This window comes from Python bivittatus, unplaced genomic scaffold (genome assembly GCF_059951505.1).
Source record: "Python bivittatus isolate LINGU-HERP-01145 unplaced genomic scaffold, Pbiv_v1 ctg000700_np1212, whole genome shotgun sequence".
Classification (NCBI taxonomy): Eukaryota; Metazoa; Chordata; class Lepidosauria; order Squamata; family Pythonidae; genus Python; species Python bivittatus.
Genome location: NW_028277098.1, coordinates 56,300,904 through 56,313,972, shown reverse-complemented (window position 1 = coordinate 56,313,972; position 13,069 = coordinate 56,300,904). Strand labels below are relative to the sequence as shown.

The window sequence follows — 13,069 nt, the reverse complement described above, 5'->3', positions numbered from 1 at the left end:
TCATTACTGCCAGTAATTTATTACTGAGTGCCATCATAGAAGATGATATATCCTTGCCCCCTTTATAATCCATCTGTGAATAATTCTGAACAAAATATGGATTATTATGAGCTTTTATACAGCACATTTCAAGGACTCAGAAATTTATTCAAGTGAGGGGAAGAAAATGTTTTAGCTTAAGACCAGACCCTTATTTACTTAGAACTTAAGATTCCATTGCAGGGATTAGTTATACCTTAACATAGAGGTTCTCAAACTATAAGTAATGATCAGAGACCCAAGCAACTTAAAGAGTGTTGAGGCTGCAATATCTTTTAAAGTTTTGCTTCAGGCATAATATTCAGGCTTGGATTATGAGTGTTACTAAGCTTACAAATCACTTTTCCCTCTGCTTCCTTTTCTCAATAGAGGTGCAGGGCTTCTGTGTGTTGCCAGCTGTATTGAAATCCATAAATTACAACATGTAAATCTGAAAGGAATATTTGTATACTCTCACATTTATTTAGTTTAGAAAATGCTTACATTAAGGCATTGAAATCTGTTCTGTCAAAAAAGTTTGGTACAGTTTTTGTAATTTGTTTTACTAAAACCTAACGTGCAGGTAGTCCCCAGTTTAAGAATGAGTTCCATTCCCAAGGTCTGTGCTTAAGTTGAATTTGTACGTAAGCCAGAACAGTATTGTCTAATATTGTATAAATAATATTGTGTAATTAAATCATTGTGTGCTTAACTTGAATTTTGCTACAATAGATTCTGTTCTTAACAGTAGGCCATCCTTAAACTGGCTATTCTTAACCTGGGGACTATTTGTATTCATGGATGGGAGTGAGTTGACCCCACTGAAATGGACCAGAGTCTCATTTCTGCATAGTGTAAGAACTGACATCCATTGATCATGTGGCAAATTATTGCCACATATTGGTAATCTACTACTAGTCTCAAAAGTAAGTATGTGGCTCCAACATCTCTGCAAACGTGTTGGTGTGGTAGTATGTCTATGGTTTTTGTAATATCTGCACATCTGTACGTGTTAGTGAGATTCAGTATTTTCCTTTATAAAGTTGTACAATTCTATCACTATTTTATTTGATAGATAGATTTTACATTTAATGGATATATAGATAAATTTAATTATTACAGTAACTGTATGTAGTACATTTCTTGCCAAACCCTAACCCAATGTGATAATAAGTTTTATTCATGGGGGAGGGAAGCTCCTACACATTCATGTATGGTTTATCATTTTAGAGGGCCAGATTATCCCAGAGTCTGAGACTGCCCCCCCCCAACAGTAAGGCATGCTAAAAAGAAATGAATCATCGAATTTTCTCTACTCCTACAGAGGAGTTGATATTTTACCATACTCAAATGCCTGTGGAGAAGGCAAGGATGGGGAGACTCACTGGATCTCATCTAAAGGCTATACCCACCACTTCAACAACCAGATGACATTAGTAGGTAAAGTCTATGAAAGCAACCACAAGGCTTTTTAGATGATTATACAGCACAGAGAGCCTTGACATCTACCTGTCCTTTACTGTAAAGTATCCTTAGGGGACTTAACATTGTATTATGACAATCCAAACAGGACACATTAAAATATTCTGTGCCCTAAAATATCAAATTATTCTATTAATAGATTCATGTCCTTAAAAGTGTTAAAATGGTATGTAGAGATCTGAAATTGAAAGTTGAGTAATTAAAAATGTATTTAGGGTATACTGGACTATCCAAATAATGTATTTGAAAGGATGGACATCAGATTTTCTCTGCTAGAGGTGTAGTATAAAAAGTTTGAGGGTTCATTGACCCATATGACATGGTCATGTGATAAATTGATACTTTTTTGGAATAGTATATTAATGTGTATAAGCAAATTTATGGGAAAATCTCTAAATGTTAAGGATGTTAATGTGAGGTTGAACTATATACCAAAGCTTTGGAATCAGTTTATCAGAAATTGTGGTTGTATCAAGCAGCAGGGCGGGGGGGGGGGAGCTAAAAGAATTATACTGAGTAATTGGAAAAGTGATATTATTCAAGATGTTAAGCGATGGTTGTTAGAAATGATCTATCTGGTTTGGAAAAGGCAATACTTTCTACTAATCAAAGGATGCTGCAATACGTGTTACTATGGCAGAGATATTTTGTGGTATTTTATATTAATATTTTGTATTGATTATAGTATAGTATATTTATTAGTAGTCCAATGACAAGTATATATAATGATAAGTATAATAAGGATTTTTCCCCTTTTTTCTCTTTCTTAATTTGTCTGGAGTTGTATTTTTTCTAATTGTATGTTTTTCTTTTGGTTTGGTTTCTGTTTTTTGTAGGGGGGGGGTTAGTTTAAAAATTGTTTTCATTATGTATGTTAGAAATGTTAAAAAAAACTATCAAGTTACAAGCAAGTTCAGGGCTTCCATCAACAGATTGACTGATGTCCCATCAAGTCATTTTTGACTCCTAGCAACCACGTAGATAGATGTTCTCCATGATGATCTATCCTTAACCTGTTTTTTCAAGTCTCACAACAGTACACTCATCACCACTGTAACTGAGTCCATCTACCTTGCTGCTGCTCATCCTCTTCTTCTCTTTCCTTCCAGCTAGGAAAGAGTTAATCCAACACACTGCTGGTGGTTTTCTTCCACAGGAGAAATGAAAGAGGAACCAGAAACAGTCCCAAGTAAATGGATGCATCAACAAGCAAAGCCAGGAATAAGCAAGGCTGCTTATCAGTTTGTCCAAGTCACGCAGATCCTTCATGCTAACTATAAAACAGACCTTTGCCTCCTCTGCCTGCCCAACTCCTACAGTAGTTACATGCAAACAGCAACAACTTCCTTCTGTCATGAAACCCCTTCTTTATCAAAATTCTGCCTAAGGTGGTTCTCAATTGCTTATGACAAACAGTAGGGAAAATAGAAGTAGACCCAGGAAGATACGGAAGCTAATAAGCCTATGCTGGAGGCTACATAAACAAGGGAAAGGGCTCTCAAAGCATTTAACATCGATCAGTGTTCATTTGAAAGAGTCAGAAATTGGGCTTTGAGTCTCCTTAGTTGGAAAGACGGTCTTCCTTTTTCAGTGCTAATTTATGGGATTGTAAAGGAGATTAGAATTGTTGGGCTGCATTAAGTTGAAATAAATAAGCTGGGCATCCAGCAGAGCATTGCACTGTATTCCCACTGAATTGTGAGCCAGCCATACCCTTTTCCAGAATATACCATTTTCTTCCCCTCCCCTTTCAACAGGTAGCATTCTGTGAACCCAGCAGGCTGCCCTTAGAGATCCGTATGTTGAGTTGAGGTTATCTTAGCTTGTCTGACTTAAATGTTTATATTCCTGACGAGGCTGCAGCAGTTTAGCAGCCAGCCCTTCAGACCAGGCACCAGACACTCCGCTTAGTCAGTCATATATACATTTCCTTCAGCTGTGCATCACCCTGAGTATATCTATGTGGGTTTGGGCAAAGAAGCAAACTACCCCCAAACTTCCCTTTCTGCTAAGAGAGAAAAATGGCCTCTCCTTTTAAAAAGCAGGCCGGAGTTGCTGGAAAAAACGCTGAAAACGAGTGGACTTCATGCCATCTCAGATTTTAAAACCTCCAATTTAAGCTGGCATTGGCAGAAAACAGTATTTTCCGGATATCAGAATTAGAACCAAAGCTCATCTGTTCTCTAGAGGAGTTTTTAAAAAAGCCAAGAGTTGCACTATGTTTAATTTAATATAATAATTAATTAAATGTACATGCGCCGAACACCCAGCAACTCTGGGCAGTTTACAATTGTCAAAAAAGATTTAAGAACAAAAAACAATACAAAAGCACAAAAAACACCACAAGATAAAACAACAATGGCAAAGAGGACATCTTTTTCTTCCTGTGTTTTTAAGTCCAATCTTTTGTCTTTGGTGAGCTTAGTCCTTGTGGGTTTTATGTACATTGGCCCCTCTTTACATCAAAGTTGCTTCTTGCTGATATCCTTCAATAGCATCTAGTTGTCTTCTTGCTTTGGCCTGGGGAGGTGCAGTACCACATCTTTCAATATTGCCATGGATGCGAGGATGTAAGGTATGCACTTTCAACTTTTAGGCAGGGTTAACACATTGCACTAAGCATAATGTATCTTGTTTGGTTTTCCCTTGGCACACAATGCGAACCTCATCAGCTGTTTATTCAGTAAATGCAAACCATGATGTAGCACCATGTGTGAACATAGTCTTAATATGTATAAGCAAAGAAGAGTCTAGTATCAGTCTAACAAGAACCTAGAAGGACATCTTGGCTACATTGGTGTAGACATAGATTATGACTGTATTTGGTGATGTTCCTATTTTTAACGTGTACTAAATGTTTAATACTTGTGAAAAAGAGGATTATCAAGGCTGGATTTAAACATCAGTAAAAAGTAAATCCCCTTCATGGATCACTGCCTTGTCGTGGCGAAGGGGCTTGCGTAACTCAGTGAAGCCATGAGCTATACCATGCAGGGCCACCCAAGACGGACAGGTCATGACAGAGAGTTTTGACAAAATGTGGTCCACTGGAGAAGGAAATGGCAACCCACTCCAGTATCCTTGCCAAGAAAACCCCATGGACAATGTTAAAAGGCTAAAAGATATGACACCAGAAGATGAGCCCCTCAGGTCGGAAGGTGTCCAATATGCTATTGGGGAAGCGTGGAGGGCATTTCCAAGTAGCTCCAGAAAGAGTGAAGCGGCTGGGCCAAAGCCGAAAGGACGTTCAGCTGTGGATGTATCTGGAAGCAAAAAGAAGGTCCGATGCTGTAAAGAACAATATTGTATAGGTACCTGGAATGTAAGATCTATGAACCAAGGCAAGCTGGATGTGGTCAAACATGAGATGACAAGATTGAACGTCGACATCTTGGGAATCAGCGAATTGAAATGGACGGGAATGGGTGAATTTAATTCAGGTGACCATTATATCTACTACTGTGGCCAAGAAACCCTTAGAAGAAATGGAGTTGCACTCATAGTCAATAAGAGAGTGGGAAAGGCAGTAATGGGGTACAACCTCAAAAATGACAGAATGATCTCAGTGCGTATCCAAGGCAAACCATTCAACATCACAGTAATCCAAGTCTATGCCCCAACCACTGATGCCGAAGAAGCTGAAGTTGACCGGTTCTATGAAGACCTACAACACCTTCTAGAACTAGCACCAAAAAAATATGTCCTTTTCATCATAGGGGATTGGAATGCTAAAGTAGGAAGTCAAGGAGTAATTGGAATAACAGGCAAGTTTGGCCTTGGAGCACAAAATGAAGCAGGGCAAAGGCTAACAGAATTCTGTCAAGAGAACAAGCTAGTCATAGCAAACACTCTTTTCCAACAACACAAGAGACGACTCTACACATGGACATCACCAGATAGTCAATACCGAAACCAGATTGATTACATACTTTGCAGTCAAAGATGGAGAAGCTCTATACAGATAGCAAAAACAAGACCAGGAGCTGACTGTGGCTCAGATCATGAGCTTCTTACTGCAAAATTTAGGCTTAAATTGAAGAATGTAGGGAAAACCACTAGACCACTCAGGTATGACTTAGATCATATTCCTTGTGAGTACACAGTGAAGGTGATGAATAGATTTAGAGGATTAGATTTGGTAGACAGAGTGCCTGAAGAACTATGGACGGAGGTCTGTAACATTGTACAGGAGGCAGCAACTAAAACCATCCCAAGGAAAAAGAAATGCAAGAAAGCAAAATGGCTGTCTGATGAGACATTACAAATAGCTGTGGAAAGAAGGAATGTGAAAAGCAAGGGTGAAAGGGAAAGATATAAGCAACTGAATGCAGATTTCCAGAGAATAGCAAGGAGAGATAAGAAGGCCTTCTTAAATGAACAATGCAAAGAAATCGAGGAAAACAATAGAATGGGGAAGACTAGAGATCTCTACAAGAAAATTGGAGATATCAAAGGAACGTTTAGTGCAAAGATGGGCATGATAAAGGACAAAAAAGGCAGGGACCTAACAGAAGCAGAAGCGATTAAGAAGAGGTGGCAAGAATACACAGAAGAACTATACAAGAAAGATCTTAATGTCCCTGATGTCCATGCTGGTGTGGTCACTGACCTTGAGCCAGACATCCTAGAGAGTGAAGTCAAGTGGGCCTTAGGAAGCATTGCTAACAACAAAGCTAGTGGAGATGACAGTATTCCAGCTGAGTTATTTAAAATACTAAAAGATGATGCTGTTAAAGTGCTGCACTCAATATGCCAGCAAGTTTGGAAAACGCAACAGTGGCCACGGGATTGGAAAAGGTCAGTTTACATTCCAATTCCAAAGAAGGGCAATGCCAAAGAATGCTCAAACTATCGCACAATTGCACTCATTTCACATGCTAGCAAGGTTATGCTCAAAATCCTACAAGCTAGGCTTCAGCAGTACGTGAACCAAGAACTACCGGATGTACAAGCTGGGTTTCGAAGAGGCAGAGGAACTAGAGATCAAATTGCCAACATTCGCTGGATCATGGAGAAAGCATGAGAGTTCCAGAAAAACATCTACTTCTGCTTCATTGACTATGCAAAAGCCTTCGATTGTGTGGATCACAACAAACTGTGGCAAATTCTTAAAGAGATGGGGGTACCAGACCATCTTACCTGTCTCCTGAGAAATCTGTATGCGGGCCAAGAAGCAACAGTTAGAACCAGTCACGGAACAATCGATTGGTTCAAAATAGGGAAAGGAGTACGACAAGGCTGTATACTGTCACCCTGCTTATTTAACCTATACGCAGAGTACATCATGAGAAATGCCAGGCTGGAAGAATCACAAGCCGGAATTAAGATTGCAGGGAGAATCGTCTCAGATATGCAGACGATACCACCCTAATGGCAGAAAGTGAAGAAGAACTAAAGAGCCTCTTGATGAGGGTGAAAGAGGAGAGTGAGAAAGCTGGCTTGAAACTCAACATTAAAAAAAACGAAGATCATGGCATCTGGACCCATCAATTCCTGGCACATAGAAGGGGTAGAAATGGAAGCAGTAACAGACTTCATTTATTTGGGCTCCAAGATCACCGCAGACGGAGACTGCAGCCATGAAATTAAAAGACGCTTGCTCCTTGGGAGGAAAGCTATGGCAAACCTAGATAGCATATTAAAAAGCAGAGACGTCACCTTGCCGACAAAGATCCGCATAGTCAAAGCTATGGTTTTTCCAGTAGTATGGCTGTGAGAGCTGGACCATAAAGAAGGCTGAGCGCCGAAGAATTGATGCCTTTGAACTGTGGTGCTGGAGAAGACTCTTAAGAGTCCCCTGGACTGCTAGGAGGTCAAACCAGTCAATCTTAAAGGAAATCAACCCTGATTGCTCATTGGAAGGACTGATAATGAAGCTCAAGCTCAGATACTTCGGTCACCTAATGCGAAGAGAGGAGTCTTTGGAAAAGACCCTGATGCTGGGAAAGATTGAAGGCAAAAGGAGAAGAGGACGGCAGAGGATGAGATGGTTAGATAGCATCACTGAAGCAATGACCATGAAACTGATCAAACTCAGGGAGGCAGTGAAGGACAGGAAGACCTGGCGCAATATGGTTCATGGGGTCACGAAGAGTCGGACACGACTTAACGACTGAACAACAACAACAAAAAAAGTAAATAGTAAGTTTCTGTTTGACAAGGATCTGTAAATTAACTCTTTCTGTTTTGTTCCTGGGTTGTTTTAAGAGATCAGTATGTTGAGGTGAGGTAGTCTTAGCTTGCAACCTTAAGTAAACAATATATACGTTATTTATTTGGGATTATTATTTTGTGACCTAAATGTTTATATTTTATATAACATGTTAATACACATTTATTTATATTTTATTGTTATATAAATGATTGTTAAATAGACTCTCTTCTTGCTGTACAGATTCATCAGATATATTTATTTATGATATTGATTTGCCAGTCTCAGAATCACAATTCTATATAGATATATGTTATCAATTTATGGAAGCCTAACCCTATCTCAGTAATTCAAACCATTGCAGGTTTCTCTAAGAAGCTCCCATTTCCAGTCTGCTTTTCAGGAGCTGTTTTGCTGCGTACCTGTATGAACAATGGGAATGAAAGAGAGTGTCAAAAATTAAGTTAAAGACATTAAGGATCAAGGTTTGAGGGAGGGGCCATTACATTTCTAAGAAAGCAAAGCAGGCTTTTGAGTGATGAAAGTAAGAGTTGGGTTGGGTTAGTGATACTGAAACAGTTAAGGACTGTTTTGTCTGTCTTATAACCTTTTTCAGGTTAATTCAGTTCTACCAAAGCACACGCCAGCATGGCCTCAAGGAATGGCAGCAATCCAGCAGAAAGGAGGAGGACAGGAGAGAGACGCAGATCATCCCAGGAAATGGCATCAGGTAAACATGGCTAGAGCTCTTCCATTGATTCTGACAGTGGTTAACCAAACGGCAAACTTCACCTGCCAGCTTTTCTTAAGCATGACAATAGCAGTGGCTTTTGCTAGGAAAATAGCTCTGCCACATTTTAATGCTTTTTGCAGGGATTTTAGGCAGCCAGATCAGTCCAGATCAGGAGAACTAGTTGTTGTAGGCTGGGATACCTCTCTGCTTGGCTGTTGGTGGGCTGTGGCAGGCAGTGTGCGTAGAAGAGCAAAAGGGCCGTGGCACAGACCCACCAAACATGCCTGCTGATGCCAGCTCAGAAGTACCAGGAATTAAGCAGAAGGTGGATTATCACCTAGAGAATAGAGCAGGAAGGGGAACGACTCCCCGCTCCTTGCAGGAAATTATCTCGAATATACAGCCCCCACTACCCTCTGTCCAGTTTTCCCCATTGCAAACCTGCTAGGAACTACCTAATGCCTAATTTCGATAACACCCCTGGTTTTTTGGCAATAGTCTTGGGTTTAAATTTGGAGCAGAAATGTTTATTTATTTGAATGTATAAATGTGCAGTGACTACTTTTCTTACTGTTTAATTCTTAGATTAAAAAAAAAAATCCCACACATACCTTTTGTTTAAGTGGAGAAAGTGCTTGCCCTCTCTCTTTTTGCTTCTTTCTTCCACCTTCTGACAAATAAAGTTGCCAGCAATGGAGGACGAGAATTTGTTGCATCTCCGGCTCTTGGTAGAGTTGGATTCCCAGCGTATATCAGGATAATTGACACCCCCCATTATCATGGTTACATGTCTCTTTGAAACCTGGGTCTTCTGACACAGAAAAGTCTCATCCATGTCTTCTGCCTGCCAGGTGGCCTATAATAAACTCCTCTATTTGGAGGGCCCCTGCATATATACTCAAGCCATTCCAAAGTGACTAACCGGATATATAATCAGTAATGTTTATATATCAAGGAGATAAAGAGGACTACTGTATGAGTAATACAGTAATATTGAAATAATTCTTTGTGTTTTACTAGTGGCTGTCACTTTAGAACAATTTTTGCTGGACATGATAAGCAGCTATAAGGGAAAAAAAAGAATTCCACTGAGGTTTTCATTCAGTTACCAGCATTTGATATATGGGAACAATAAAATAACATCTGCATTGGCTCTTGATAATATGGAGTTGTTGATGTCATTGGTAGGGATAATCTATGTGCAATATTTTATGACTGTGCCCAAGAATTTATTGGTACCTCTTTCTTTCCCAGGGGGAAAAAACTTTTTTCTTTATTCTGGTGTGAGGCAGAGATGAATAAGTATCTGGGTAATTTACTCATTTGACAAACCTGCCTCCAAGGAGAGGGTTAAGAAATTATGATTAGAGTGTGTGCATTATGTAGACAGTTGGAAGCTCAGCTACAATTTTAAATAATTCCTCCAGCTTGGCAGTCATATTTTAGCATCACCCATCCACTTGTGCAATAGTCATTAGAAAAAATTGATCAATGTGTAAGCTCCAACTTAAAATATGTTACAGCAGGTAAATCCATTTCTGGGCATAGGGACTTTTCTTCTTATTTGTGAATGATGGTTATCAAGGTATGAAACTCAATTTTAGATTAGGGTTAGGGTTTTGCTGCATTAGACTCTGCAGACAACTCAAGGTGTCTCCCAAAATAATTGTCAAATGCTTTGCTAGAAGGCAAGTCTTAATATCTCATTAGAGGTAAACCTTGTTGGGTGTTGCTTTCCTATCCCAAGGATGCAGTTGCCTGAGACTATGCAAATATTAAATGTAAGCATAGCCTTGTCATTAATATATAAATGACACAAGGGACAGTGTATTGTTCAGAATCAAGTGTCTGATTTATTTTGGATTATAATTTTACAGATTTCTGTCTTAGAAGAAAACTTTGAATGCTGCTGTTATATATTCATTAGTACACTAAATCACTTTGGATTGCCATATGCATTCATCCCATCTTAGGCAGCTTCTTAAATTTCATTGCAGTTTATAGGCCTATTTGGTGCAACTTCCCAGTACGCATATATTGTGCGCAGATTTAATCAAAAAATGCTAAGTTCCCAGTTAAAATCTCTTAAAACTCAGGAATTCTTTAAATAGCTGTGGTAGAGTACTTGCTATTGGCTTCAGCCATGTGGGGATAATAATCTTAGTCAAGTGTATACCTGCTGTATAGATTTGCTGAGATAAGATGTAAGTTACTGGGATACTTAGTTCCTGTGTCATTGCGTAGCTTTTCAGATGTGAGTTCTAGAGTATCGTTTTGTATGCAGTAATGCATATAGTACGCTTACATTGTCATGGCTTCATTTGCATCCTCTGTATCTGCACAATATATGGTTATGAATAATTCCTGATTGGTGAACAACAGTGCTGTTTCCAGTGATGTTGGGGTCATGCTGGCTTTTTTAGTGCTTTTCTTAGTTAAATACACAGAATTAGTGTAAAATTAAAATCATTGTAGAAATATTGGAGCTTTGAGATCAAAATTATTAATATGTATTTACTGCCTTTTTTACTTTGAAAATTCTGAATGCTTAATTTAAACAACTTGGATGACTATCTTTGATCTGTTGGAAAAATAGTTTTCCCTCAAAGAATTACCCCTTTTACTTACACAGTCCAGTGCACCTAACACCAAGGTATTGGTTTATACTTTGGTCTTTATATAAGCAATTGTGGTTTTGTATCCTTAGCATATCCAACACACTTACGCTTGTCCCAAAGCAACAAACGTGCACCGCATGACCAGGATTTTCGGATGACGATACCTAATTTGCTCTAGCCCTCTACTTCAATTCTGATTATTATTTTTTATCCTTTTATGTTTTACAGAGGAAAGAAACACATTATAAAATGTAAACATGCTAAAGTTTTGTTAGCAATTTGCAATATTTTACAAACTAGAGAATTGATTCTGCTTTTTTGTACAAACTGGGAATCATTCCATTGTATTCAACCAAGCACATTTCTTTCCTGTTTGTGCTACAGTCGCCATACCTTCCTTTAAATCCTGCAGTATGAGCTAACATTGGCTTCCTGCACGTGTGATACTTATTTATCACTCATCTGATTATTCATCACTGTTTGCCTATGAGGCAATGGTTCAAGGAGATTAATGCAAGAAAGACTAGCAAGGAGGAAATGGCCACTTTCATTTGAAATTTGCTAGTAGATTGCAATTTTAAATGGCGCTATGGGACAAGAAGAACAGACTGTTAACATAATCCAAACTTGAAAGCATATTTAAAAGCATGTTGGAGAAGATCATTATATAATATCAAAAATGCAGTGTGCTTCAAAATTACAAGTAACTGTATTTTTTTCTCTTTTTCTGAAAGTAAAATCTTTCTCGGTTGTGTCCATAGAACAGCATCCTTTATAGATGAGTAGGGAGGCACACATTTTGTTTCTGTTTTTACAAACTTCCTTTAGGGCTGCTGGTGGCAAGATGGGGGTAGAATGATGTCACTGAAGCAGGTGGATGAAATGTTTAGCCTTTCAGGCAGATTAAGTAAAATAACCAAATCTATGCTGCCAGGTTTCTTTTTGGGTTCTGGTCTTGGGGCAGCAGAAAATAGTCTGGACAATAATAGGCTGCCTTTTTTTTCTGTATCAGATAATTCTGTTAACATGTGTAATAATACCTGACCCAAATGCAGCCTTATAGCTGTTTTTAGAGCCAGCTCACTTTACCTTTTAAATGTCCTGAAGGCTTTTTTAAACAGAATAAAAAAGGAAGCTGACATAATTTTCAAAAATGCCCTTCAATTCTATAAAGGCACCCCAGGATTTTTTTTAATGTAAATCTGTTCCCTGGATAGAAACTGGGTCAAAAATAACCCAAGTTGATAATAAATATCTATACCTTCAATTAAATATGTGTTTTATGATGGGCAGCTTCCATTACAATACTGTACTTATTGTGTCAATGGGAAACTATTTTAAGTACCCACAATATGTTCTCAAAATGCCAAAAGTGCCATTGGCTCAAGATGGTTGGGAATCCCAGGTTAAACCTTTTGCTTATTTTCCAGGATTCACTTGGAGTGTCTTGCTAAGAAGTGGTAGAAGTAGAGAGCTTGCAGGGGAAACAGGTTTTTTTAATTGCTTGTTTGCAACTTGTGGGTGATTTTGCAACACTTCAGTGTGAATATGAGTCAATTACTTGCTTTTACTTTGTGCAGCTGTTTTCCTTTCCCAAACTTTGCTGGCCTGGTGCAAGACACTGATTTCTTCTGATTTTTCAGCCATGTCAGGCACCCTCCATTGTACCCCATCCTAATTAGCCTTCCAGTGAAAGTTCAGCTCTTGAAAATGACAGAGGGAGGAGAAAATAAATTAGTGGCTTCTTTTAATGAAAGATGAAAAACATTTCCAGGTACTTCCAATCTTCATACTATAATATAGATACTATATAGATATATGGTTAGTTGGAGGAAGGCTGCAAATGATGGCTTAACCAGTTAATAGCTTGGAAAGCCAGCAAGGAGTTCAGTGACATAGTGTAAAAAATGTTAACCATGTAACGGTTTTCTTGGGTATAATTTCTTTCTTACTACAGTAGTTTTTATTTTGCCTTTCATGATACAAATCCTACCAAGGAGATTTACAAAAAATATCAATTATCATAGATAAAAACACAAACAATTTTATTGTAAAGACCAACCCCCC

General features: G+C 38.5%; 1 protein-coding gene across 5 annotated transcripts in view; it reads left to right on the top strand.

Moving 5' to 3' along the window:
- BAK1 (BCL2 antagonist/killer 1) overlaps positions 1 to 13,069 on the top strand; it is a 99,171-nt gene that overhangs the window by 63,975 nt on the left and 22,127 nt on the right. For 4 of the 5 annotated variants that reach the window (XM_088153462.1, XM_088153458.1, XM_088153459.1 and 1 more), the window contains exon 2: positions 8,268 to 8,381. In XM_088153462.1, the coding sequence (XP_088009588.1) occupies positions 8,300 to 8,381 (82 nt within the window). In that variant the 5' untranslated portion in view covers positions 8,268 to 8,299. Of the gene's footprint in view, positions 1 to 7,978; positions 8,382 to 13,069 lie in introns of those variants that run through there. The other variant, XM_007443449.4, reaches the window with a different exon arrangement.